Here is a 26,026-nt window from a genome sequence, read left to right on the forward strand (position 1 = left end):
GTGTTGGTTGTCAGGCATCCCAATGGTGAGAAAGACCTTTTGCCTAACACCTCCCCATTGTGTTTCCCCTTCCCTGTGTGTCTCAACAGCCTGTGTTCTCACACCCCAGCAGCAAGGTAGAAATGTCAACAGACAACAGACTTCTTACTATGTAGCCCTGGCTATCCTGGAGCTTACTTCATAGTCCAGGCTGACCCTAGACTCGCAGAGATCCTCCTGCCTTGGCCTCCTGAGTGCTGGGGTTAAAGGTGTGCACCTCCAGCGTCTTCCTCATTTCATGGCTGTTGAGTAGATTGTTTTGCTTCTAATGTACAACATTTTGGTTTTTGTGAATGTCACAAATGAAAGGCCATATCCCCAGCGATGACTTTCAGGATCAATCTCCCCCTGATTTGGGTCCTCCATTGAGCGTACTGCAGTTTCCTAGTATTTAGTGTCCTTATGACACACATAAGCTTCATTAGGGTAGGCATTCTACACTCTGGTTTATATCGGGTCTTGGCACTCAGTAGGCTCTTAAGAAATATTTGTTGAATTAGAGTAATCTGTTCATCATTCTACCTTTATTATCAACTCGAATGGCCAATTTAAATTTATTATGGAGTGTATTTCTCTATCAAAACCAACCCAGGGACTGGAAAGCTGTCTCCATTAAGTAGTTGTTCTACCAGAGGACCTGGGTTCAATTCCCTGTACCCATATAGGGTCTCACATCTGTCTTAACTCCAGACCCACGGAAGATGGTGCCTTCCCCTTGCCTATGTGGGGCACTGGACATGTACAAGCTACACAGACATGCATGCAGACAAAGGACCCATACACATAAAATAAGTGAACAAAAATTACAGAAGTAAGCAAAAAAAAAAAAAAAGTTCTATTGTTGCAGAGGACCTAAGTTCTGTTCTTAGCATCTACCCCAGGTGGCTCACAACCGGGAATTTGCACCGAACTCCCATGGACATACCAACATAGAAGTACATACACCTTAAAAATGATGATGATGGTGGTGATGATGGTAATAATGATGATGTTAATAAACCTTTTTGGAAAAACATTCCAGGATCTGTGGAGATGTGCAGAAGTCAAGGTCCCTTATGCTCTTCCGTAGGACCAAGTTTAATTCCCACCATTGATATAGCAGCTACAAGCATCTGTAACTTACTCTCTATGGCTCCTTCTGGACTCTGTGAGCAGCAGGCTCACATTTAGTGCCAGACAAACAGGCAGTAAAACACACAAATATAAAAAATAAGACATTTTAATAACAAAAAGAAACTCATCCCATGGTCACCTGGGAGTCCCAAAGCTGCAGCCTCAGGTGTCCAGCGAAGCTCGAATCCAAGTCAGCTGCGGAATCTCTGCTTCTCTCCTTCCTTCCCTTCTCCAGAATCTCAGCTTCCTTCTGCCCTCCCCCTCCAGAATCTCAGCTTCCTTCTGCCCTCCCCCTCCAGAATCTCAGCTTCCTTCTGCCCTCCCCCTCCAGAATCTCAGCTTCCTTCTGCCCTCCCCCTCCAGAATCTCAGCTTCCTTCTGCCCTCCCCCTCCAGAATCTCAGCTTCCTTCTGCCCTCCCCCTCCAGAATCTCAGCTTCCTTCTGCCCTCCCCCTCCAGAATCTCAGCTTCCTTCTGCCCTCCCCCTCCAGAATCTCAGCTTCCTTCTGCCCTCCCCCTCCAGAATCTCAGCTTCCTTCTGCCCTCCCCCTCCAGAATCTCAGCTTCCTTCTGCCCTCCCCCTCCAGAATCTCAGCTTCCTTCTGCCCTCCCCACTACACTTGGAACCAACTGCTTATTTGGCATATGTCTTAGTCAGAATACCAGTCAGTACATCATCTTTCTGACCTTATCTTAAAGCTCAAAATTGGGAAGAAGCTGCAAAACTTAACAAAAGGTGGAAGGAGGATCTAGAAGGAGAAGTCAGTGGTGAAATGACTCTTTGAGTCAACCGACACCAAACACCTTCACTTCCAGCCCTGCAAACCAAGTAATGGTTGATGGAGACTGTAAAATGTTCTCTGATTGCACATCTGTGCCGTGGAATGTGCACACACAATCTGTAAACCCCATCACACACACCACACACACACACACACACACACACACACACACAGAGAGAGAGAGAGAGAGAGATAGAGAGAGAGAGAGAGAGAGAACTTTTTTTCCTAAGGGCAAGATTCTGAGTAGAGTAAGATGGGACATGGACTATCTACAAACACACACACACACACACACACACACACACACAAAACACAACACACACAGAGGTAATTCTTTCCCCAAGGACAAGACTCTGAGAAGATTCTGATGGGAGAGGAACATGAATTATCTTTGCTGAGTCTGGGGATACTGTTGTTTGTAAATGGAGGAGCCATGAGATGGGACCTCATGGTTGCCACCAATTTATTTATTACCTCTTATTTTCAGCCTCCCAGGTCAGGGGGACTGTAGCCCTGGGCACTTGTAAACACAAGGCTTAGGTGTTGGTTGGAGAAAGTCTATTCTAGGTTTTGGTGAGAAGAAACATGTCCATGGTGGGGTGGGGGTGATGACCAGGACTCACAGGAAATCTCATGTCCACAATGGCCATGGGGTTAACTTTTGGGGTGTCCTCACCAAGATATTATGACTGTCGATGATGACTGGGGAACCTGTGCATATTATGATGTCTTCGCTAACTTGGTTATGCTGGAGCTTTGGATGGTGTCCTCATAGAAAGGAAAATGACAGAGCAGTCCCATCAAACACATGTAGAGGACAGAACCAAGCTTGTGCAGCTGTGGGACAGAAGAGTCATGCTAGCCTAAGATCACATTTGGGCTTCCATTCTCTGAGTACCATCGGGCAACTTGCCTGTGTTTGCCCCCGATGTTGGAGGTGAATGAGATGGGCTCATGAACTGTGGTCTTTGCGTGAGAGCAAGGGTGTCTGACAGAGATAGGTGTCTGTCTGCCTCACATTTCAGCTCAGGGACGTTCACCCCAGAAGATGCAGAAAAAGATCTATGGTCCTGTCACAAGCAAATCACAATGAGTTCTGGGGATCTCCACAGCTGGGGCAGATTTTCAAGGGCTCCAGCTAGACACTCACAGCAGGAGAGGAGGAAGAGGGCCGTGCCCACTGGCCTGCTAAGAAAAGCAAAGCCACCAATGATGAAAGTTGCCAGCAAGGCAGCAAGTTGAGTAATAAGAAAAGGAGAAACTGTGTAGGGAAGGAATTCACTCAAAGCAGAAAGGGTGGGGCTAAGCCCCAGGACTGCTTGCAGAAGGGAGAGTAAACATAACAAGTGTGTGTGTGTGTGTGTGTGTGTGTGTGTGTGTGTACTGGGGTGACAGACACATCCCGGAAAGATTAGGTTCAGACACACAAAGAGAAAATGCTTCCCTCTTTAAATTTTTATTTTATTATTTTAAAAATTCTTACAGAGCCTCACAGGTATGGTCAATGAATTTTAGTCACTTCTGCTATTACCCTCCATTGTCCCTTTGTCCCCCTTCCCATCCCCACTTCCTTTCCTCCTGTCCCCACTTCCTTCCTCCCTTTCTTACTTCCTACTTCCTCTCTTCCTTCCTTTTATTTCATTCTTTTATTTTTCTTGTCCCCTCCCCCACGACCACATTTCTCTGTGTAGCCCTGGTACTTGCTGTGTTTCACTGTGTTGTCCTGGAACTCACTCTGTAAACCAGGATGTAAATCTTGAACTGAGAAATCCACCTGCCTCTGCCTCTTGATTATTGGAATTAAAAGCTTGTTCCATCTCTGCTCTAATGAGCCCCTCAACTGATTACATGTCATGTGTGTGTGTGTGTGTGTGTGTCTGTGTTTGTGTGTGTGTGTGTGTGATGTGTGTGTGTTTGTGTGTGTGTGTGTGTGTGTGTCTGTGTTTGTGTGTGTGTGTGTGTGATGTGTGTGTGTTTGTGTGTGTGTGTGTGTGTTTGTATGTGTGTGTGTGTGTGATGTGTGTGTGTTTGTGTGTGTGTGTGTGTGTGGGTGGTTGTGTGTGTGTGTGTGTGTGTGTGTGTGTGTGTGGTGTATGTGTGTGTGTCCCACTGATTTTAAGTGGGATTGCTTGTCTGAGCATGGTTGGTTGGAAACATGGGCAACTGATTGGCAGCTATACCACAGAGCAAATGAAATCTGTCCTCTCAACAGAGACAGGCTCACTAGAGCCCAACAGGTCACCAAGGAGAAGATGTTGTCCTGGGGACCCTTGTCACACAATGTGGGAGTGTGCTCTTGTTAAATGTGAGCTTGGCTCTGGCCATCAGTGTCCAATGGAGGAAAAGACTGTGTTGTGCTGCAGAACTCAGCATGGCCGAGGCTGGTGGGTAAAAACAACTATTTTCCCCATGAACATCTACCTTTGAGGCTCTTGGCTTCATCTGTGGACTTTAGTTGGGTCTTCCTTATTTTGGAGCTTATATGTGGAGGGTGTCTAAGTAACTAGACATTTGATAGATGCTTTTGAACGATAGGGACAGAGTTTAATGGACTGGTGGCGAGACCTTCACTGGAGGGGTCGTGCGGTGAAGTAGGTTTGTGACTTGAGAGGCCAGCGGCCCTCATGCATCTAACTCCCCATTTGGTCTCATGGTCAGGGAATCTGAGTCCAGGGACCAACATCAAGCTAAAAGTTGGGGACTTGTGATAGTGGCACAGATCCTAGGTCAACTTCTCTATCCATCTTTGCAACAGGCAGAGTTACTTACCTGTGTCTCATCCATAAGTAACTGAACTCCAGTGTGACCATGACAAATTTTATGACACTTGGTGAGGCCACATTTTCCCAGATATTTTGATCAGTCACCTGGCTGGTGGCCCACAGACTTGATTTTACCTGTGTCCTCTGAGGAACTGGGGCCCAAGGGTGAAAATTGATCTTTTCTGTTTTTCCTACTTCCTTGGAAGCCATCAGTGGAACATAGGCCCAGGTAGGCACTGTGAGATGTTCTGAGAGATGGGGACAGGAATGGTTTTCAGAACTCAGCTGTCCCTGTAATAGGAGTGGGATTAGTCTGAGTCTAGGTCCACAGCACCTCAGAGCCACAGTATTTAATAGAAATATTCTTTTCCAGACTGCAGAGAGGTAAAGCACTTGCCTTCCATGCAAGTACAAGGACATGAGTTCAATCCCTACAACCTACAGGGTTTGTTTCTTTTTAAGGGAGGGCAGTTGTGTGAGCTTGTAATGGCAGAATGGGGTGGGGCAGGTAGATTCCTGGAGTTCTCTGGCCAGTCATGTGGCTGACTTGTCAAAGGTCTAGGTCAATGAGAAATCCTGTCTCAAACAATAATGGAATTACTCCTGAAGATGTTCTTCATATCAACATCTGCCCCCACAATGTATACACACATAGACACACATACACACACACTCATACACACACACACACACACACACACACAAGAGAGAGAGAGAGAGACAGTGAGACAGAGAGTCAGAGACAGTTTATTTTCCATCTCCTGAGAAATGTTTCTCTCAGTCCTGGGCATCGGAACTATGGGTCTTCACGAGAAGACTTTGTCTCCCCCAGAAGGTCTCTGAAGCCTGCTCACCCAGAAGACCAACTGAGCATGCTCAGGAGCAGAACAGCACTTGGAAGGAGATGCTGCCCAGCAGGGACCTGCAGGAAACAAAGGAGGCAGGAAGTAAGCTGCCACCTTGCCAGATGGCTCAGCCTTCCTGGTGTCAGTATCCTAGTCCTCAAGGACCAGACAAGGACAAGCCTGAGATGGTGCGAGGTCAGTCTCTCTGCAAGTGCAGGGCTGGTCATGATGCCTGAGGACAAGCTCTCATCCAGGAAAGCTTTACTAGATAACCCAACACCAGGCCGAAGGCTTCACTGCTCCCTCGCCTTTGACCTATCTTCTGCTCCATTCATCCCCAAGATGATCCTGCCCACCCTCATCAGCACAGAGTGTTAGGAGGCTGGGGACAAACTACATCTTGCAATGGTTGTTGGCTGAGTACACTCTGTCAGTGGATCAAGACTGGTATCACAGATCATTGTGTCCCTTTAGTGTATATCCTGTGGGAATCATGAACAGTATTAAACCCCTTTCCCCACCTCCCTGACCTATTCTATTCCTTTCCCAGATCTCCTCTCTCTCCTTGGACCATCCTTGCTTTCTCCTTTGGCCCAAGAGCAGGCCATCCTCAGCTCGTGGAAAGTATCTACAACTGCAGATACTCTGAGTCACAGGATAGCCCAAACACATTTCTGGATGGACCATCCCCTCTAATGTCCAGAAATGTTTCCAAGGACTGAGCTCTCTCCGTGCTTCATACTCTCTTGGATCGACATTTCTCAGGATCCCGTTCTCTCTGTCACTTGATAACTAACATTCCATCCACTTGCAAAACAAGCAATAAAAACACTTCCAAAGCACTAGCAGAGAAAGACATTTTTGTTAAGTAATAACCCTTGAGAGAGTTTATAAGGTGGGATGCTCTGAGACATGTTTGTGTAACTTAAGGTTTAGGGAGCAGAAAGAACACAGTAGAAAGGGTAGGGGACTAGATGAGACCTGAGGGACAATTCTCAGGGGAAACCAGCCTATGCCTAAGTTTAGCTTGTGGCTTATCTGTGTCCTTGACCTGGAGACTTGACTCCAACAGGCTGTGATGAAATTAGGCCAAGGTAGCTCTACAGTGCTGGGATTCCTCTAAACACCTTCAAGAGTGACATGCATCATAAGGGCACAGCACAGTCCTCAGTTTCCTACTTCTCCTCTGCACTGTGTAGACCCCTGTATGGTTTGTATATGCTTGGCCTAGGGAGTGGCACTGTTAGAAGGTATGGCCCTGTTGGAGTAGGTGTGACCTAGATGCCTAGAAGTCAGGATTCTGCCAGCATCCTTCAGATGAAGATGAAGAACTCTCAGCTCTTCCTGCACTATGTCTGCCTGGATGCTGCCATGCTCCCACCTTGATAATGGACGGAACCTTTGAACTTGTAAGCCAGCCCCCAATTAAATGTTATCCTTATATGAGTTGCCTTGGTCATGGTTCAGTAAAACTCTAACTAAGACAACTCCCTACACTGGTTCTTGGCAGAACTGGATAGAAACAATGAGATTTATTTATAAGCTGGGTATATATCCCATCCCAGTAACTGATTGGAGAGGGTTCGCTTCTAAGTCAGTGAAGACCCAACAGTGGCACTCTGCCCTGCCCTCAGTCTCCTGGCATTTGGGTGAAGATGTTACCTTCCTGCAGCTGAGGTTTAGAAGAGAAGTCTTGGTATACTAAAAGGTAAACAGACTGGGGAGTCCACCTCCTTTTACATGAGTATCCACCATCCCAAGTGTTTCTATAGGATAGTTACTGAGGTTAGCAAATAAAATTACACCGAGGACAGGCCAATTTGGTATTCAGATAAATGAATATAGCCATGTTAAATAATGCTTGGGATATAGTTAGGCAAGAAATGATTGGTTTTCCTGAATCACGGGATTCCTGAACATTTTGTGTTTTATTGGGAGGCCCTCTCAGGGGAGAGGCCACACCACAATCCTCAGTTTCCCACTCCTCCTCTGCACCGTGTGAACTCCCGGAATGTTTTATATATGCTTGGCCAGGTGCAGTTCTGCTTACCAGATGAAGGGGCTGCTCCGAGTCACTCCATCTTTGACAGTGTTCTGCAGGGTTGGTGGTGTGGTTGTCAGGACCGTGGATGTGTTTGTCTGAGCCGTGGGTGTGGTTGTCAGAACCATGGTTGTGGTTGTTAGAACCATGGGTGTGGTTGTCTGAGCCGTGGGTGTGGTTGTCATTGTTGTAGTTGAAATAACTGGGGCTGAAGATGCAAAGAGAACATGGTTCAGTCCTGTGGTTAGTCCCGCTCAGGCATGGCCTGAAGTTCTTTTCACTAAGAATTAAGGGGCTCAATTTCCAGTCACCATTCAAAATTTCTTTTTTTTCTTTTCTTTCTTTCTTTTTTTTTTTTTTTTTTTTTTTTTTTTTTTTTTTTTTTTTTTTTTTTTTGAGGCAGACTTTCTCTGTGTAGCTCTAGATTATTTAGGACTCACTCCATAGACCAGGCTGGCCTCAAACCCAGAAACCTGCCTACCTCTGCCTCCCTAGTGCTGGAAATAAAGGTATGAATGGAGAAACTGAGTCAAGCAAGCACCTTTGACATTATCTCCTGAATTTCCAGCATTCAAAAAGACAAGAGCTAAGTAGGTCTTCTTTTTTGCTTTCTAAAGTAAGATGTAGCCATTTATGTCACTGCACCTGAACCTGTGGCAGCCCCTTTGTGACTGGTTAAGAGGGAAAGGCAGAGACTCTGGAGCAGCAGTTAAAAGATCAGGCTGCTGGATCAGAGAACCAGAAGGCTGCTGGGAATGTGTGCTCTGAACGCCATGCAGAGGGGGTTCTGGTGAAAAGGAGACCTCTCTCGGACACTCGAATAAAGGCCGTCCTTGTGTCCTTGTCCAGAGGCATGCTGGAAGAGTGAACTTCAAGGTGATCAATCAGAACACCTAGGAAAGGGGACCACAAAAGAGCAAAGCGCCCAGGCTGCAGCGTGGCTCTCTTAATGGCTTATCGCCAACTGAGAGCAGAGGGATCATTTGAAGAGAAAGCTTACTAAAAAGAAAGCAGAGCTGGATAGACAGAGAAGGAGCCACCGGGACCTAATGAGAAAAGATTTTTCCAGAACAATCTCTGGCCAAGGAGATTACAGCTCATAAACAGATGGTGCTGGTGTTGAATCCTGGCACTAAGAAGGATTCCTTGAGGTGACCCCCAAAAAGGAGCCCCAAGGCTGCATGGGAACTGTAGTTTGCTGGCAAAGAAATCCTGAACTTCAGCCATGATTCTGAGGGGCAGGATGCAGCCTCACAAGCAGCAGGCCTTGGCAGCAGGATTGTCAAGGCTCAGAGAACTAAGCTTCGGAGTCCCGGAGGCTCTCACCACCGCTGAAGAGGAAACCCAGTGAGACCAGGAAGAAGGCTGCCTTTAAGTTCGAGTCTCTGTGGAAAGTGTCTCAGATGATGTGCCTCAGTGTGGTAGCCAAGCCACAGTGGAAACCCAAGGAGAAGACTCAGCCCATGAAGACTAAAGCAGGGGCAGAGCCCAGCAAAGCCCCTCAGGAGAGAAGGTAACTTTGAGGGCTGCAATTAGATGTTTGCTTCATCGGCTTGGCTTCCGCCTTTGGCTCATTAACCATCACTTGTCCATCCATATGTCTGTCCACCTCTGTATCTTACAGAAGTGTAACTTAGTGTAACTTGTTTTGAAACTCCAGGCTCACCTCTGCAAGAGGCTGACAACTATCTCAGATGAGGACTTGTGAACCTATGCTGGGATAAGTTAAGGCTTTGGGATTATTCAATGGTGTGTGTGTGTGTGTGTGTGTGTGTGTGTGTGTGTGAAGGTTGTGAGTTTTAGGAGTTGGTAAGAGTTAGGGATTGAATGCTGCAATTTGTTCCCCGAACTCAGTGCTGGCATCTCTTTCTGTAAATATTTGCTAAGGATATAAGAGGGTAAAACTGAATCAGACTATGGTGTTTAGAAAGGGACGCTTGGGAAATGGTTAATTAAGGTCGTTAGATTAGAGACCTAATGACTGAGTCCCAGTAGTGTTGTTAGGGGTAGGGAGAAGAGACCATACACATAGTAATGTAAGGCTTCCCACCAAGGTGTGCTACTGTCCAAACCACTGACATTTGGATTACTAGCTTCTCAAACTGTCAGTCAGATAAAATAAACCTACATTTTATAGGGATAAAATGGTGTGTACCATCATGCCTAACACATTAATTTTTTTATAAGGAAAGATGATGTATAGAGAAAAAAAAAAACATAAAAACAACTCCCCTTGAAAACTGGCATCCTTCAGAGTGTACTCATTGCTGCCTGGTGTACGATACACAGAGAAACTTTAGGTTTGCATATTTTATTTCTTAGAAAATAGTCAAGTATATGTGTGTGCATTCAAGTATATATGTGTGCATTCAAGTATATGTGTGTGCATGCTTCCTTGTGTCTTCTATGTGTACCATGTGCTTGCAGTACCCTTTGGGGCCAGAAGAGGGCCGCAGAGCCACTGGAACTGAATTACAGGTGGTTTCAAGCTACCAAGTAAATGCTAGAAATGAAATCCAGTCTGAAGAGGAGCCAGTGCTCTTAATCACTGAGCCATCTCTCCAGCTCCATATTTGTCTATTTGCTTTGTTGTAGTTGTTTAAAGCAAGACATAAGTTTGATCCTTATTACTCTATCTTGCCCAGAAGTAGAGGTTTAGCGGCTTTATTTATGTTAAAGGGAACGGGGGTCTCACCATGGGAGTTTAGCTCAGTGGTAGAGTGCTGGACCATATGAGATTCAGAGTTCAATTCCCAGATCTTTAGGAGTGAGGGTATCTAAGACACATGTACGGGGACCAGGAGACAAGACTTACCCACTTCACCCTCTATTTCGTAGAAACCAGGACCAAACAGTGTAGACTCTGTTCATCTTTCCTAGTAAGACTTTTACAAAGGCTGCTGATCCCTCACCCCAACCAGGATTTTCTGGGATTTTTTTTCTTACCCGGGTCAATGTTCACATTAACTTTAAACATGCGATCATTTCCAGATTTTGTAATCCCACACCAGTAAATGTCAGCATCGCTCGACCTCAGATTCTCCATGGTCACCGTGATGGTGAAGTTTGTCTGGTTATCCCTGATGGACACACGGTTCTTCTTCACCAGCTGCTCTGATGTGTCGGTTTCAACGAGAATCTCACATGATTTCCAATAATCCCCTCGGCACCAGTACTTGCTGTAATCCTTCCAGTACGAGTCATATCGGCACTGCACTGTCAAGGAGCACTGCTCCTGACCCCTCACCTCCTCTGGACCTGTGATTGAATCCTCAGCAGTAGAGCATCCTGGAAAACACAAACCCGTGGACCACTGATCTCCTCCTCCAAGGGCAGGGTACAGGGCCCTGTGCCCAGTAGAGTTCATGAGCTGAATAACAACCAGTGAAGGGTTTCCCTTTTCCTAGGACAGATCATCACCATTATCCTATTGGTTATAGCCTCAAAAGTAAAAAGCAAAACAACAAACAACATCAACAAAGAATAAAAAAAAAGCAAAAAAATAAATAAATAAAAATAAAGGCAGAAGAGCCCAGTTACAGCTCTCAGAAGATAAAATGGTGACAGTGATCAATCATGGCTGGAGCGGAGGAACTGTGAGAAGGCCAGGTCCCCTGGACATGATCCTAGCTCCATCTTGGTACCAATGACCCTCAAAAAGTTCATCTGAAAAAGCCACATCCCCTGACCACATGAAAGCCATTTTTGGTAGTTCCAGCAGTCTTAGGAACAATGCCTTGGAGGCTGACCAAAATGACACCAACCAATCTGATTTCTGTGTGGTGCAGAGGCCACAGCATGCAGACCCTGTGCTGTTCTTCTGATCCATGTAATTTGAGTTTCACAGCCCCTGGTAAGGCCTGAGGATGCAGCACCATTGGTGAGGTGCTCACACAGCATGTGCAAGCAACAAATATCAAGTATATTCTTTTAAAAAATAATAAAGGGAGCTGGAGAGATGGCTCAGTGGTTAAGAGCCCCGGCTGCTCTTCCAGAGGTCCTGAGTTCAACTCCCAAAAACCACATGGTGGCTCACAGCCATCTATAGTGAAATCTGATGCCCTCTCTGCTGTTCATGAAAACAGAACACTCACATATATGAAATACATGAATAAATACATCTCTAAGAAAAACTATAGGGGCTGGAGAGATGGTTCGACGGTTAAGAGCATCAAATGCTCTTCCAGAGGTCCTGAGTTCAATTCCCAGCAACCACATGGTGGCTCACAACCATCAAATGAGATCTGATGCCCTCTTCTGGCATATCTGAAGACAGTTACATTATATATACATTTTACAAATATTTCTTAAAGAATATTGAAGCCCTGAAGTGCTTCTTTCATAGTTTTTCCAATAACAATTACTACTACAACAAAATATGTCCCTAATGACACTGGTAAGAAAACAAAACTTCCTGAATTCTGTGATTTTAATGAAAAGAACCCAACCAACAGCATGGAGAGCCAGCCTGCAGTGTGGGGGAAAATCTTTTCAGACTACGGCTCTGTCCGGACTGTATGAGCAAGAATTCAGCTGGAGGAGTCCAACAGCAATCATCATCCAATTACAAATGAACAAATGAGGGGAAGTGGAGGCGCGGCTGAGTCAGCCAAATATCTACAGTGCAAGCACAACCAAGAGGAACCCGAGTTTCTATCCCCAGCAGCCACGTAAAAAGTCAGGGGTGATGGTGGGATATCCCTGTAGCCCAGCAGCAGAGGTCAGCGGTAGAGACAGGAGATTCTAGAAGCTCCCTGGCCTTCCAAGCCAACTTCAGTTTCAGTGAGGAACCCTGTCTCAGAAAATAAAGGTGGGAGTTGTTCATGGTGGCACATGCAGGCATGTCTCTGTGAGTTCAAGGCTAGCCTGGGTTACATAGAGAGTTGTGAGCCAGCTAGAGCTAAATAATAAAACCCTGTGTCAAACACGAAATAAAATGAAAAACTAAAGGCAGGGAGCATTTAAGGGATGTTACCTGGCCACTCCATCTCAGGCCTCTATACATGTGCTTAACCACGGGCAGATGTGCCTGCACACATGCAAGCTCACACCTACACACCAGTGCTCACACCTACACACACATGCTCACTCCCACACTCCAATGCTCACACCTACACATATATGCTCACTCACACACACACATGCTCACTCCCACACACCAGCGCTCACACCTACACACACATGCTCATGCCTATACACATTCCCAAAATGCATGCTGACATCTACACGTGCATACTCACACCTACACACACACACACACACACACACACACACACAAACAGACAAACAGAGCAGACAGTTCTCAAAGGAGAAACCAATGGTCAATAAATATACAAACCACAATGTTCAATTTCACTAGTTGTCAGGGAGATCAATGAGAATTGGAATCACAAAGCTCATCACACCCTAGTTTGAATGGTTACACAGAGGATGATCACACACAGTGTGCTGGAGTGTATATTAGACTTTATGGGAGACGGTGTGGGAGTTCCTCATAAAACTAGCACAGAAGTGCCACATCACTCTGCCATCCCGCCGGGGGATATAGCCAGTGCTAGTTGGGTTTTTATAAACCTGACACCATTTTGGGAGCACACAGAAAGAAAGAACAGTAATTGAGAAACTGTCTCGTTCAGTTTGGCCTCTAGGCGAGCCTGGGGGACATTTTCATGATGTGGGACAGTTCAGTCCACTGTGGGCAGTGCCACCCCTGAGTAGTATAAAAAAGCAGGCTGAAGAAGCCCTGGGGAGCAAGCCAGCAAGTAACACTCTTCCATGCTCTCTGCTTCAGCGTCTACCTCCAGCTTTCTGCCCTGCTTGAGCCCGCTCTCTGACTTCCCTCCATGATGGACTATAATCTGGAAGTTTAAGTCAAATAAACCTTTTTCTCTCCAAGTTTTTTTTTTTAATTTTTTTTTTTTTTTTTTTGGACATGGTCTGTATCACAATAACAGAAAGCAAACACACAGCCCAGAGGCATGAATTGAGTGTGTCAAAGAGATGTCTCCCTGGTGTTTACCATGGTGACGTTTGTAGTAGCCATGCCACAGAATGTACAGACAGGGATGGACGGAGAACAGATTGTGGGCACGAATACAGTGAAGTCTCATCGTAAAAGGATTAAGTTCCACCATTTGCAGCCCATGGGTGAGACTGGAGAAATTGAGATAAATCAGACACAGGAAGATACTACCACACTTTTTTCTAAAACGTTATTAATGTTACTAATGCTAAAAGGTTATGTCTAAACAAACAAGGCAGAAAGATAGAGAAAGGTACCCAGTGCCAATCTGTGCCTTCCACTTGTATGTGTGCACCCATGTGTGAAACTGAGCATGTGTGCATATGTGTGAACATATGCACTCACACAGAGACATTCACATAAACATTCACACATACATACACCAGAGAGACACATTTTTTTCTCAAAATAACAAAAGTGAACCTCGAAGGAGTAGAAAACAGAACAGTGATTGTCAGCCTGGGAAGGGTGCTAGGGAAAAAGGAGAGTCCTTACAGCATAGAGAGAGAGTTGTAAGGCACAGCGGAGTCTGCCATTTGACCAGAACGACAACTTTCAGTGTTGTATGAAACAGATAAAAAATAAGGCTGACAACTTAATGTTTCAAAATGCTGCACAGAGAATATTTCAAAGAAGTGACAAATGGCTTTGATGAAAGCCCAGCTACCATGATCTGATCCTTTTGTCCTGTACATACATGTACATACATGTTCAAATGCCATATTTTACTCCATCAGGTTTTTCCCTTTTTGAAACAGGCATTCAAAATGTGGACCAGGATGGCCTTGAACTCACAGAGGCCCACCTACCTCTACTCTCTGAGTGCTGGCATTAAAGGCAATCACCAGCACTCCTGGCCCCTGTAAGTATTAATTACTGTGTCAATTACAAATCAAAATGTAACTGGAGATAGGGCTGCATGCTAGAAATCCCAAGTTCAGGGTCATCCTTGACTGTGTGGGCCAAACACAAAACTAAAAATACATTTTAAAAAGAATTAGCTCATCCACTCATTCACTGGCTTTTGTGGAACAGTTGGGGTAAAGAAACACTCTCTGGAAGGTTTGTTTTCTGTTTTAGTTTTGGCTTTTACTTTTTTAATTTGGTTTTGGTTTTTCTTCAATACCCACAGAATCCATCAGATGCCTAAAACTTGCTTTGTACTTGGGAGTGTACTTCAGAGAGTCTCTGGTAAATGACTCAGCTGGTTTTCCCAAACCCAGAGCTGACCATCTGTGTCAACCTCACCACCAACATGTAAGTGTCTAAAGCCCCAGTTACTTACCTGTGAGGAAGAGAAAAACCAGAGCCAAGAACTGCCACATGGTCTTGTCTCCTCTCCTGTTCCTGGTGGCCACAGATACCAGCACCCTGCAAGGACTTGAAACTCAGCTTGAGTTTCCTTTATGTCTCTTGTTAACTTCCTTGACAAAACTTCTCAGTTTTGCATAGTGGATGAAAGACGATATCAGTCTTTGAGAAGATCAAGTCATGGCATACGAGAGACAGCTGGGTAAGCGGGGAACTTCCTCTAATGACTAGTTGCAATGCTAGACCAGAACTGGAAACATAGATGAGATTCACAAAGAAATCTGCAGACAGACAGGTCGACAGAGACAGAGGAAAGATGGACTGCAGCAAACCCCTCACCCAGGAGGTTGCTGAGTTGCAGGGGATCATGGGAGAGGAGAGTAACCAAAGGCAGGGTGGCTGCAGTAGCAAGGGAGCACAGGCAGCCCTGCCTAAGCCCATGGCAGTAGCTTAGGCTAAGCCCAGGGTGGCAAAGGGCATTGCTGAAGGCTCAGCCTGAGGGGGCACTGCTATAGGCCTCAGAGCAGGGATTACTCTGACCAGAGGCATCTGTCATCATGGCTACTAGAGCCACAGGCATTGGCTCAGAGAAAGGGAAAGTGTGAGTTTAAGGCGAGGTCTCCTGTGGCTCAAGCTGGCCTTGAACTTGTGAGCTTCCTTTTTCCAGTACCAAAGTGCTGAGGTTACAGTTATTCACCAGCACCCTCAGTTTTATGAGGGTCTTAAGACTGAAACCAAGGTTTCATGGGTACTAGGCAAGCCCTCTACCCACTAAGCTCAATCCACAAGTCCATCCATGTTCTTTTTGTATAAGGCAGAGGTTTGCTGTGCAACTCAAGCTCTCTCCCACAGTGTCACCTCCCCAAGTTGTGGAAATCTGCATTTGGTTTAAATCCTGAGGACCAATGGCAAGTGTAGATAAATATAGGTACAGTGTATATTTGGTATAAAATTATCATGGGAGGAAGTTTATAACCTGCCCCCCAACATGAGCATGCATGCATGCAAACATGTGCCCGCAAACATACCTTGTAAATACATGCACACACATCATGTACACACAGGCATACAGGCATGTATACATGTGTGCACACATGCACACACACAGCATACACACACAGGGAATGCTTATGATCTCTAATCTTCGTTATCAACTTCACTGGATTTGAAGTCACCTATAAGACTCACCTGTAGGTACATCTGTGAGGATGTGCACAGAGAAGTTTGAATAAGGAGGGAGGACCAACCCTGAACATAGTCAGGTCTAAGCTCTAGGATGTGGTCTATAAGATGCTTATTGAAGAAAAGATCAAGAATCACACTGCCATCTACTGTCTGGAGCTGTCTTAGAACACCCAGACGTAGGGGAAGGAAAGAGAACAAAAACATTCACAGGAGGAAATGTGGAGACGACGTTTGGAGCAGAGATTTAAGGAAAGGCCATTCAGAGACTGCCCCACCTGGGTATCCATCCCATATACAGCCACCAAATCTAGACACTATTGTGGATGCCAAAAAGTTCATGCTGACAGGAGCCTGATATAGCTATCTCCTGAGAAGCTCTGCCAGAGCCTGGCAAATACAAAGGTAGATACTTGAAGCCAACCATTGACGTAAGAATGGGGTCCCCAATGGAGGAGTTAGAGAAATGAATGAAGGACCCGAAAGGAGTTTGCAACCCCATAAGAACAACAATGCCAACCAACCAGAGCTCCCAGGGACTAAACCACCATCCGAAGAGTACAAATGGACAGACCCATGGCTCCAGCTGCACATGTAGCAAGGTGTCCTCTGCTATGTATGCATTAATGGGAGGAGAAGCTCTTGGTCCTGCCAAGGCTCGATGTCCCAGTGTAGGGGAATGACAGGTAGGCAGGAGAGTGTGGGTGAGAGAGTTGGGGAGCATCCTCACAGAAGCAGGGGAGAGGACTGGGATGGGGGTTTCTGGGGGGGAAACCGGGAAAGGGGATAACACTTGAAATGTAAATTTAAAACATATCCAATAGAAAAAGAATTTGCAGCCAGGACATGAAGTACTACACCAAAAGGTCTAAGTGTATCTCATTGATTATTAAAAGAACAAGACCTGAAGATGTGACACCACCCAGGGCCCAGTCATCCAGGCAAAGAGCTAAATCTGCCCTGCTGACTGGTCTAAACCTCATCCCTGCAGACCCATCTGTGCATCTTAGAAGGTCAGTCCCCATGCCTGCTGGGAGCACCATATGGCCCGAGGCACGTTTCCACAGCTCTGACTCCTCATCCTCTAGTCAGAGGTTGCAGACGGCCGCCAGAGATTTTGCATGAACTGACAGACATTCTGTTTTGCTCACAGTGTTTTTAAGGGCAGCTGCCTGTATAAGTTTCACTGTAGAGCTCCGTCTTTGGTTCAGAGCTCATCTTTTGCTGTCTTCATTTCTCCCGGGGCTCTTGTCACACATCTCCCACTCAAATGTGCTTGACTTATTTTTGACAGAAAGAAAGAGAGAAAGGAAGGAAGGAAGAAAGGAAAAGAGGAATGAAGGAAGGAACAACAGTGGAAGATTGTGAGTTTAACACACACTGTTACAACAATTGGATAGCCACATGCTAGAAAACTCAGTCCTGTTGGCTACCAGACTAGCCAGAAAGCAGTGAGCTCCAGTTCAGGGAGAGATCCTGTCTCAAGGGAATAAAACAGAGAGTAATGGAGCATAGCAGCTCACAACCTCCTATAGCCTCTGTATGCTCACACACACACACACACACACAAACACACACACACAAACACACACACACAAACACACACACACACACACGAGAGAGAGAGAGACAGACAGACAGACAGACAATAGATAATCTAGATAATCTAAAATGTTTCAAAAGTTGGAACAAATATGAGACAACTCACAATTTCTTATACATGACACCAAAATTATAATCTTTATAAGAAAATTTGATGAGTTGTGTGTCATCAAAGTTTAAAATGTTTTGACCAGGGAGATGGCTCATGGGTAAGTGTTTGTTCTGTAACCATGAGGACCTAAGTTTAGGTCCCAGCACCTACACAAAACCTGGGTACAGTGGCACACATCTGTAACCTCTGCACTGAAGGGGACAGGGGACTCCTGGGCACTCCTGGAGACTTGCTGGCCAGCCAGTCAAGCTCAGGCAACAAGCTCCAGATTCTGTGAGAAATAAGGTGCAAAATAATATAGAAAAACAATGACAGCTCTGGCCTCCACGTGTGCAAGTACAGGCAGGTGTGCCTACACATACATGTGCACACAAACACACATATGCACTATACACCTACAAACACACAAAGCATAATTTTGTACACAGTAAACTATCATATGAGGAAGTCAAAACACAAGCCAGAGATTGACATAAAGTATGGACAAAGACTTCTGCATACAGTATGCAGAGAACTTTACAAAGAAAACAAAAAGCATTGATTTATTTAGTCTAGGCATGGCAGTGCGCATCTGCAGCACAAACTCGGGTGGATGAAGCAGAAGTGTGTCAGGACGGCTTAGCAGGTAAAGAAGTCTAAAGACCTGAGTTCAATTCCCAGGACCCACTTGGTAGAAGAGAACTAACTCCTTTACATTGTCTTCTGACTGTTACACTTGCACCGAGACACACAAATGTGTGTGGGTGCATACACACTAAGTAAAAAAAAAAAAAAAGTAACAAATTTTCAACAATGGCTTCAGTTAAATAATAAAGGCACAAAAATAGATGTGCCATTAAAGATAATGTGTGGGTAGAAATGAGACACATCAGAAATATTTGCAATGTCATTGGTCACTTGGGAAACTTGTGCCCATCGGAATATCTGGGATGAGCAAGAAGTAACTCGAGCAGGAGGCAGGACTCCATAGTTAAGAATGCTTGCTGCTCTTGTACAGGATCCAGATTCAGTTCCCAGCCCTCACATGGAGGCTCAAGACCATCCCTAACTCCAGTTCCAGGAATCCAATCCTCTCTTCTGTGTGCATATGGTGCACAGGCACATGTACAGGCAAAGCACTTCTAGGCATAAAACAAATCGAAATTCCTTTTAAGATAACATCATCATTCTGGAAATAGCTGGATTACTTCTTAGAAAACTAAACATATACTTACTATATAACTTAGTAGTTGTGCAAGCATACACCCTGGAGACATAAAAATGCACTATCGTATGAAAGGAAATACGTACAAAATGTGGACAACAGTTTTATTTGCAGTAGAAATGACCCAAATAATAATGACTTTAATAAACAGGGAGTTAAACAAACTGTAATAAATTGATACAATGGAATAATTCTCAGTAATAAAGAGGAATGATTTCCAAGAACACCTGCTTGTTTGGATCCCAGAGGCCTGATAGTTAACGGGGGGTGGGGGGAAGATGCCACTGAAATGCTTCCTTTTCTCGAACATTCTCAAAGTGACAGAGCCAGAGTGGAACAGAGATCAGTGGTCTCTAGTGGACAGTCATGAGGCAGACTGGAATGAAGGAGGACTTGTAATGTTGGAGAGATCCTCTGTTGTGACTGTGATGGTCGTTTCGTGGATGCATGTGTAGAACAACGCTGCATAGTTAAACACACATGTAAATGAATGCGTGTGAAAACCACCGAGAACAGAGTAATGGCTGCTGTGCAGTTCACAGCATTGTCTTCACCTCTGGTCTATACAGAGTCGCTGCGGTCTCTGTCCTTGGTCCTGAACGCGTACCTCAGTAGCCTCGCCGCCCCTCGGAGCTCTGTCCTTGGTCCTGAACACTCACCTGCTAATTCTACCCTCACCTACCTCTAGGAGCCAGTTAATCTCTCCCTGTGCCTTTCTCTCCAGCCCTGAACATGCTGCAAACCCAGCCCACACCTCTAGACTCCTATTTGACACCCTCTGCCTGGTAATGCAATCACACATGATCTGCTTCATCTAAGCCTGCCCCTCTCTTACCCACAACTGTCAGCAACACCACATTGCTTCTGTCTCATAGACTTAGACCCACTACTCCCTGACTCTTTGTTAAACCTGATGTACCACTGGCTAGGTAAAGTCTCCTAGCTTATATCAGGATCTTTGTGTTCTCAAATCTAACTAATATTCAAAAGGAAAAATGTAAGCAAATGTTGATGTATTCCCTGAGTCTTTACATCTAGTTATATTGCTCCTAAAAATATATCCTCTCTCAGGTAATGGCCATCACTAGCTCAAAGCTTGAGTCTGAGAGTGGAGAAGGAGGTCTAACCTGGAGTCAACAGAGATTGTGGCATTTGTGGATAACCCTCAGAGTCTTCCCTATAAAGAATAGCAGTGGAGAAATCAGCCTTTTGCAAAGCTAAGATTGCCCACCGGATGTCCAGATCTGACATCTCACCCTAGCATACTACCTGTCTTTGAATATCTGTCTTTTCACCAAGGTGGTCTGAGCCAGTTTCTTAAGTGAGAAAAGATGGACCCTCAGTTACACTGTGCACAGAAGACCTCCTCCCAGGTTAGAAAATGCAGAGTCACCCACCAGCATTTTCTCCAATGATACTCTGGATTACCACAGAACTCTACTTCTGAATTGATTGGCTATTTTCAGCCCAGGAAGGCATGTGCTGAACTCTGACACATGCTTTCTGGTCATGGGGACATAAGGAGGCTTCAAGATCATAGTGAGCTAAAAAGACAAATGGGGTCAAAGGATGCTCTGTGCTTGAGAGGGTTGGCAGTGGAAATGCTTTGCCAGAAGCCAAATCCTTTAGGGTTGTTCTAGAAGAGGGATCATGGCCTGTGAGCCGAGTCTGTGAGAAACATGTTCCTAAGGAGCTGCTCCTCTGTAGTAAGGAGGTCATTGTTGCCATCAGGGACAATGGCCTGGGATGCTTTTATGGTACCGAGAAGATCATGAGGCTAGACTTCTGGTCAAGAAACTTCTAGAAGATCCTTACCATTTGGAGATGATATGAGAACAGAATCCAAGAAATTTGGAGAAGGGAAAGAAAGACCTGTAACATAGGGTCTAGGAGAGTCTTGTTCCCTCTTTTTGGGGGGGGGGGTGTTTGAGACAGAGTCTATGATTTAGCCCTGGATTCCAGGAACTCACTATATAAACCAGGCTGGCCTTGAACTCACAGAGGTTCATTTGCCTCTGCCTCTCTGGTGCTGGGATTAACAGCATATAACATTACTCCCAGCCTTGTTCCTTTGTTTATGCTAAAGACACCACAGGAGTCTGATACCCACGATTCTCTGATAATCAGGTCCCCCTTTGAGACACAGAACAATGAAGACCAGAATTCAGGCACCGCTGCCTCCAAGCGGAGTTGATCCAGAATCCAATGTGTCTCTCACCCAGTCTGCAGGGCTGAGTCCCTCCCAGGGCATTTCTGGGAGTCTTCATTTCATAGCTCTTAGGCAGGTCATTCTACATTTCCCCAGGAACCCTCTGAAGCCTGCTCACCCAGAAGATAGCACAGAGCATGCTCAGAAACAGAGGCAGCTTCAGGAAGACCAGGATCTGGAAGTGGATGCTGCTGAGCAGGGACCTGTGGGTATGTGAAGATGGAAGATAAGTTCAAGGAGAGGGTCCAGTACTGACCTGTCTCTTCCTGCACTTCCAAATGCCTTTTCTCAAAAGCCCAAATGATCCAGAATCAGACTAGGAACTGACTCAAGGATATCTTCCCCTGTGCCTCCACCCTCCTTCCCGGTCTGTTATGGAGAGGTGGTGGGTAAAGAGAGGAAAGGGTTCTAGCTGAACATGTTTTTCTAGACTCATGTCCCAGAGATACCTACTGTCTCCTGGTATTAACTGACTTTATTGGTGGTGGGGCAGAGCTCAAATAGCACAAGCTGGTCTCATGATCCACTTATGACTTCGAACTTGTTTGTTTTACTGTTGATTCCCTAGTGCTGGCAGTGACAGGTGTGGACCACAACACCCAACCTCTGCATTTCTGGGGATTGCACTCTGGGCTTTGTGCACCTTAAGCAGCACTCTGGTAACTAAAGCTACATGTCCAGCCTTCCATTGACTTCTTAAAACAGTTTCTTCTGAATTTCCCTCCCTCGGGGCCTAGAGATATCCTGGCCCTCTCTGGGTATCTCCAAGAAGGAAGAATGGATGTAAACTTCAGCCCAGAGCTAAGCCTATTCCTTTACGTACCTCATGAGCAGCTCCAGGAAGCAAGAACCCCAGCTGAACAATTGACCTTTACACTTATTTATTTATTGTGAGGCCCAGAGATCGTACTAAGGTTTTTAGACTTGGTGGCAAGCAACTTTGCCCACTGAGCCACCGCCCTTGTCCTCAACAGTGACTTTTGAAAGAGACACAGAGCTAGGACTCCAAGTCTAGAGTCTGGTGGGGAAGGACAGAAAAGAGGTAGGAATGGGAAAGCTATGTGTATCTGTTAAACACAGATTCTGCCCCAAGCCTGTGTCCCTTGAGCCCCTCCTCCATCCTTGGCATTTACACAGAGGCTTGTAGGATGTGAAAACTGAGATCGGAGTGGGGTAATATTACTCAATACTAAGGTTTCCCCAATACAGGGTACCACTGCTGACCCCACAATCTGATGGCCACTGACTCTCCCCAGGCCTTGGGTCCTTACCACAGTTGGAAGATGAACATTGCATTAGTGTTAGTCCTCCAGTTCTGTCCAGCATTCACTAATGGAATGGTAGCAGTTGTGGCTGGGAATGTGGTCTCCATGGGAGTTGTGGCTATTGGAGATAAAGAAACACACCAGATCACTGTTTGGTCCCAAACCTGTACTGAGTATCTGTGTGGATCTGATGTCATACAGAATCATATATTTACCCCAGAGGTTTTGAGAAGTGCTTTAAGCCAAACCTCAGCCACATCCTAGATGAGGCTCCTAAGGGTGGACAAGCCTTCTTGCCAAAAGACTGGCCATTTGTGCCATCTCAAACTTTCTGCCCATCCCTATCTGACTCTGCCTGAGGGAGGGTAGAGAAGTCTCTCAGGGTTGCCCCCTGACTGGTGAGAAGCCTGTGAGCCAGTGTGAAGGAACACAGCTCAGCCTGTGGCCCAAGAATCTTCCTAGAGGCCATGGAGGGTTGCCAATCATCCTTCATATGGGAAACATTAGAGATCACTTTAACCTGCCGCTAAGGAGAGCATAGGTTGTTTCTCAGATCCTCCTAGAGACATCAGGCGTCATTCGTGTGACCTATACCTTGCCCCTTCCCCCGGACATGTCTATAACACACTCTTCCCAACCTGGCTGAGATGACCACAGCACTCAGAGACACACGGCAAGACAATGTACCAACACATATCACAAGTGCGGACCGATACTTCCTAAAGGCTTCATGACTGGAACCAGTGTAGTCTTACCTGGGGAAACATCCACCGTTACACGGACCGATGGGTCACGTGACCACGAATCCCAGATAAAGATAGTCTGAATCTTGCACCAATAAGACCCAGCATCATCTTCGCTGAGGTTCTCCATGGTGACTGTGATGGTGGAATTCCCAGCATAGTCTCTGATGGACACTCGGCCATTCTTCTTTTCTTTCTCATCTCCGTCGGTTTCTATGATAGTTTGACACGTTGTATCATGAGGTCCTCGGCACCAGTATTTCACATAGCCCTTATATGATTGTTCATATTGACACTGCACACGGAGAGAGCCTCCTACATAGCCAGACACAGAGCCAGGGCCCGTCAGAGATAAACAACCTGGAAAACATAAGTCAGAATCTAGGTCTCCTTCCGGGCGGGCTGAGAAGAAGCTATTTTCCTGAAGCCTAGGGAGATCCAGGAAGAATGCCAGGAGAGACATCTGTACTTGAGATGCAAGGCAAATGCACTGGGGGCTGTGGCAGAGAGACAAGTAGAAAATCTGCCCCCTGTGAAGACAAGGCACCAACTCACTGACTACACAGGGACTCTGCCTTTAGCTGCAGCCACAGCTGACCTAAGGTTAGATTGTTTACAAATCACTTTCTTTGCCCTAAAGCCTCTGCATTCTGAAATCTTCTACAAGTCAAACTTGCTCTTTAAAAATTCAACCTCTAAATTGCATGTAGAGGAGCCGTCCTAGTACTTGGGAGGCTAAGGCAGGGGGATTTTGAGTGTGAGTTTAAGGTCAGCTTCATCTAATTGGGAGTTTTGAGCCAACCTGAGCTACATAGCAGATACTGTCTCAAAACAAACAAACAAGCAAACAAAAAACTGATTTACTCCACTATTGTGACTAGGCTGTGTGCCCTGCCATTAGTTACTTTATATTGTGCAAACATAATTTTTTCAGATTGTGTCTTGCCATAAAAGACTCTAATTAAAACAATAATTTTATGCATTATTTTATGTGTGTGATATGCATACCCACAGAGGTCAGAGAGGACCCCTAGAATTGCAGTTAGAGATAGTTGTGAGCCTCCATGTGGGTTCTAGGAACCATCTGGGTCCTCTGTGAGAGCAACAGGTGCTCTTAACCACTGAGTCATCTTTTCAGTCCTGAGAGATTACACTTGGCAAGCACCTTTTGACTTGATTTTAAGGATGGAGGATTATTGCACACACCTGGATGGAAACATGAACTCCAGCACCACCCACGGGGCTCAGAACTAATTCCTGAAAGTAGAAAGGGGCCACCCTAAAATTTTATTGCGGGGTAAACAGAGGCTGTAGGGGCACATGGGCAGTATAGAAAGAAAGGGAAATTATGGGGACGAGAGAAAGAGTAGAGCCCCTTGTCATCGAGTCTGATTGGAGCCTCTCTCTAGCAGATGAGATCAGTATTTGCTGTAAAGGCTGCCATCACAGAGTTGATATTCACTTCATATATAGATATTTAACGTTAAAGAAGCAATGGTCCAGGTTAAGGCTTGGATATGCATGCCCTTGGTTCTGCCTTCATTCCTTTACTTCCATTGCCCAAGAAAGTGGTATCCTAGAGAAACCATGTCTTGAAAAAAATGTATGAATGAATGAATGAGTGAATGAAAGGAAGGAGGAAAAAGAAAACAAAGAAAGAAAAAAGAAAAAGGAAGGAAGAAGGAAAGAAAGGAAAAAGAAGGAAGGAAAGGAAGAAAGGAAGGAAGACAAAAGTATCTTTGGGACTGTTAATTGTTTTTGATAAACCTATTCCCTTGATCTGAAAGGCCAAATAAAGTTGCTTCTTGCCGAGAAGCTGCAAGAAAATGAATACATTGTAACAGCTGAAACCACTGGGAAGCATCCTGAGCTATTTCATGAACGTGAAAGCTTGTTTTGTTCCTTGAAACTTCCATAGCCAGTAAGTAGTAAGAGCCCAGCGGAGGAGATGGATGGAGATCTCATTTTCAGTTCTTTGTAGCTGCCTCTTACTGTGTGTTTGTAAAACCAGGACAATGCTGCCTTCTCTGCTTAGGTCACAAATGGTTCATAGGCTTAAGTGGCATTAACAGTCCCTAGGAGACCAGCTACTGCAGGCTCCACAGGCTGCTAAGAACCCATGACCCTCACGATTCTGTGCTTCAATGATGTCTTCTTTTATTATTTTTCAATTAAAGATTACCTTGTTCAAACTATGATTTCTAAAAAGAGAAGGTTCAGTGTGAGCGACCTTTGGAAGTCCTTGAGCTGTTTGAAAACCATGTTTTCTAGACTGAGCACTTCAGTAGGGCTTGGTGTCGTCTTGACCGGAAAGACGGGCAGTGAGTGACAGAGCAAAAGTGAACTTTAAGCAGCTTTGTGTGTGTGTGTGTGTGTGTGTGTGTGTGTGTGTGTGTGTGTGGAGAGTGAGAGGCCAAGTCAGCTGAGGACAGGGCAGCACTGACGACAGAAGTCTGTGGAGCCAGACTGTCTGACTTTCCACCCAAGTTCCAATCCGAGCATTTGCACAATATTCACGCCTCCAGATGGGGACTGGCTTCCGTCTCCAGGCTCCGCACTACCAGGAAACCTGAGATGGTCGAGCTCTCAGCTCCTCCATGCAGACAGTGGGGCACCGGAAGCCAGCGGTAGACACTGATTTAATCAAACCTAAGAACCTTCCAGAATTTTCGGGAGGAAACCTGCCTCTCCCGATACAGCACCAGGCCCAGAACACAAATACCCTTTGTGGTTTTGTTTTTGAGACAAGGTTTCACAGTGTGGCCAAATCAGCCTTGAGCTCAAGATCCTCTTT

The 26,026-nt window shown here is 45.6% G+C and overlaps 2 protein-coding genes across 2 annotated transcripts in view; both read right to left on the reverse strand.

Moving 5' to 3' along the window:
• Nucleotides 1-5,485: 5,485 nt before the first annotated feature.
• On the reverse strand, nucleotides 5,486-14,991 carry LOC308425785 (CMRF35-like molecule 3). Its single transcript, XM_080923331.1, has 4 exons — nucleotides 14,890-14,991; nucleotides 10,529-10,870; nucleotides 7,592-7,790; nucleotides 5,486-5,618 (listed from the first exon to the last, which is right to left on the reverse strand). Exons 1-4 carry the CDS (start codon nucleotides 14,927-14,929, stop codon nucleotides 5,573-5,575), a joined length of 627 nt encoding a protein of 208 aa, XP_080779457.1. The 5' UTR covers nucleotides 14,930-14,991; the 3' UTR covers nucleotides 5,486-5,572.
• Nucleotides 14,992-21,299: 6,308 nt separating this feature from the next.
• The window catches only part of LOC308425786 (CMRF35-like molecule 2), an 8,115-nt gene continuing 3,388 nt past the window's right edge, over nucleotides 21,300-26,026 (reverse strand). Inside the window, exons 2-4 of the mRNA XM_080923332.1 lie at nucleotides 23,245-23,592; nucleotides 22,496-22,607; nucleotides 21,300-21,427 (exon numbers count right to left, since the gene is read on the reverse strand). Of these exons, the coding sequence (XP_080779458.1) occupies nucleotides 21,307-21,427; nucleotides 22,496-22,607; nucleotides 23,245-23,592 (581 nt within the window). The 3' untranslated portion in view covers nucleotides 21,300-21,306. The remainder of the gene's footprint in view (nucleotides 21,428-22,495; nucleotides 22,608-23,244; nucleotides 23,593-26,026) is intronic.

This window comes from Micromys minutus (genome assembly GCF_963924665.1).
Source record: "Micromys minutus genome assembly, chromosome: 10".
NCBI lineage: Eukaryota > Metazoa > Chordata > Mammalia > Rodentia > Muridae > Micromys > Micromys minutus.

Coding starts and splice junctions, on each gene's coding strand:
- LOC308425785 (XM_080923331.1), bottom strand. CDS start 14,929: ATGTGGCAGTTCTTGGCTCTGGTTTTTCTCTTCCTCACAG. Junction 7,791..10,528: donor TAATGTGAACATTGACCCGG/GTAAGAAAAAAA, acceptor TTGCATCTTCAG/CCCCAGTTATTTCAACTACA. Junction 5,619..7,591: donor CGGAGCAGCCCCTTCATCTG/GTAAGCAGAACT, acceptor TGTTTCCTGCAG/GTCCCTGCTGGGCAGCATCT.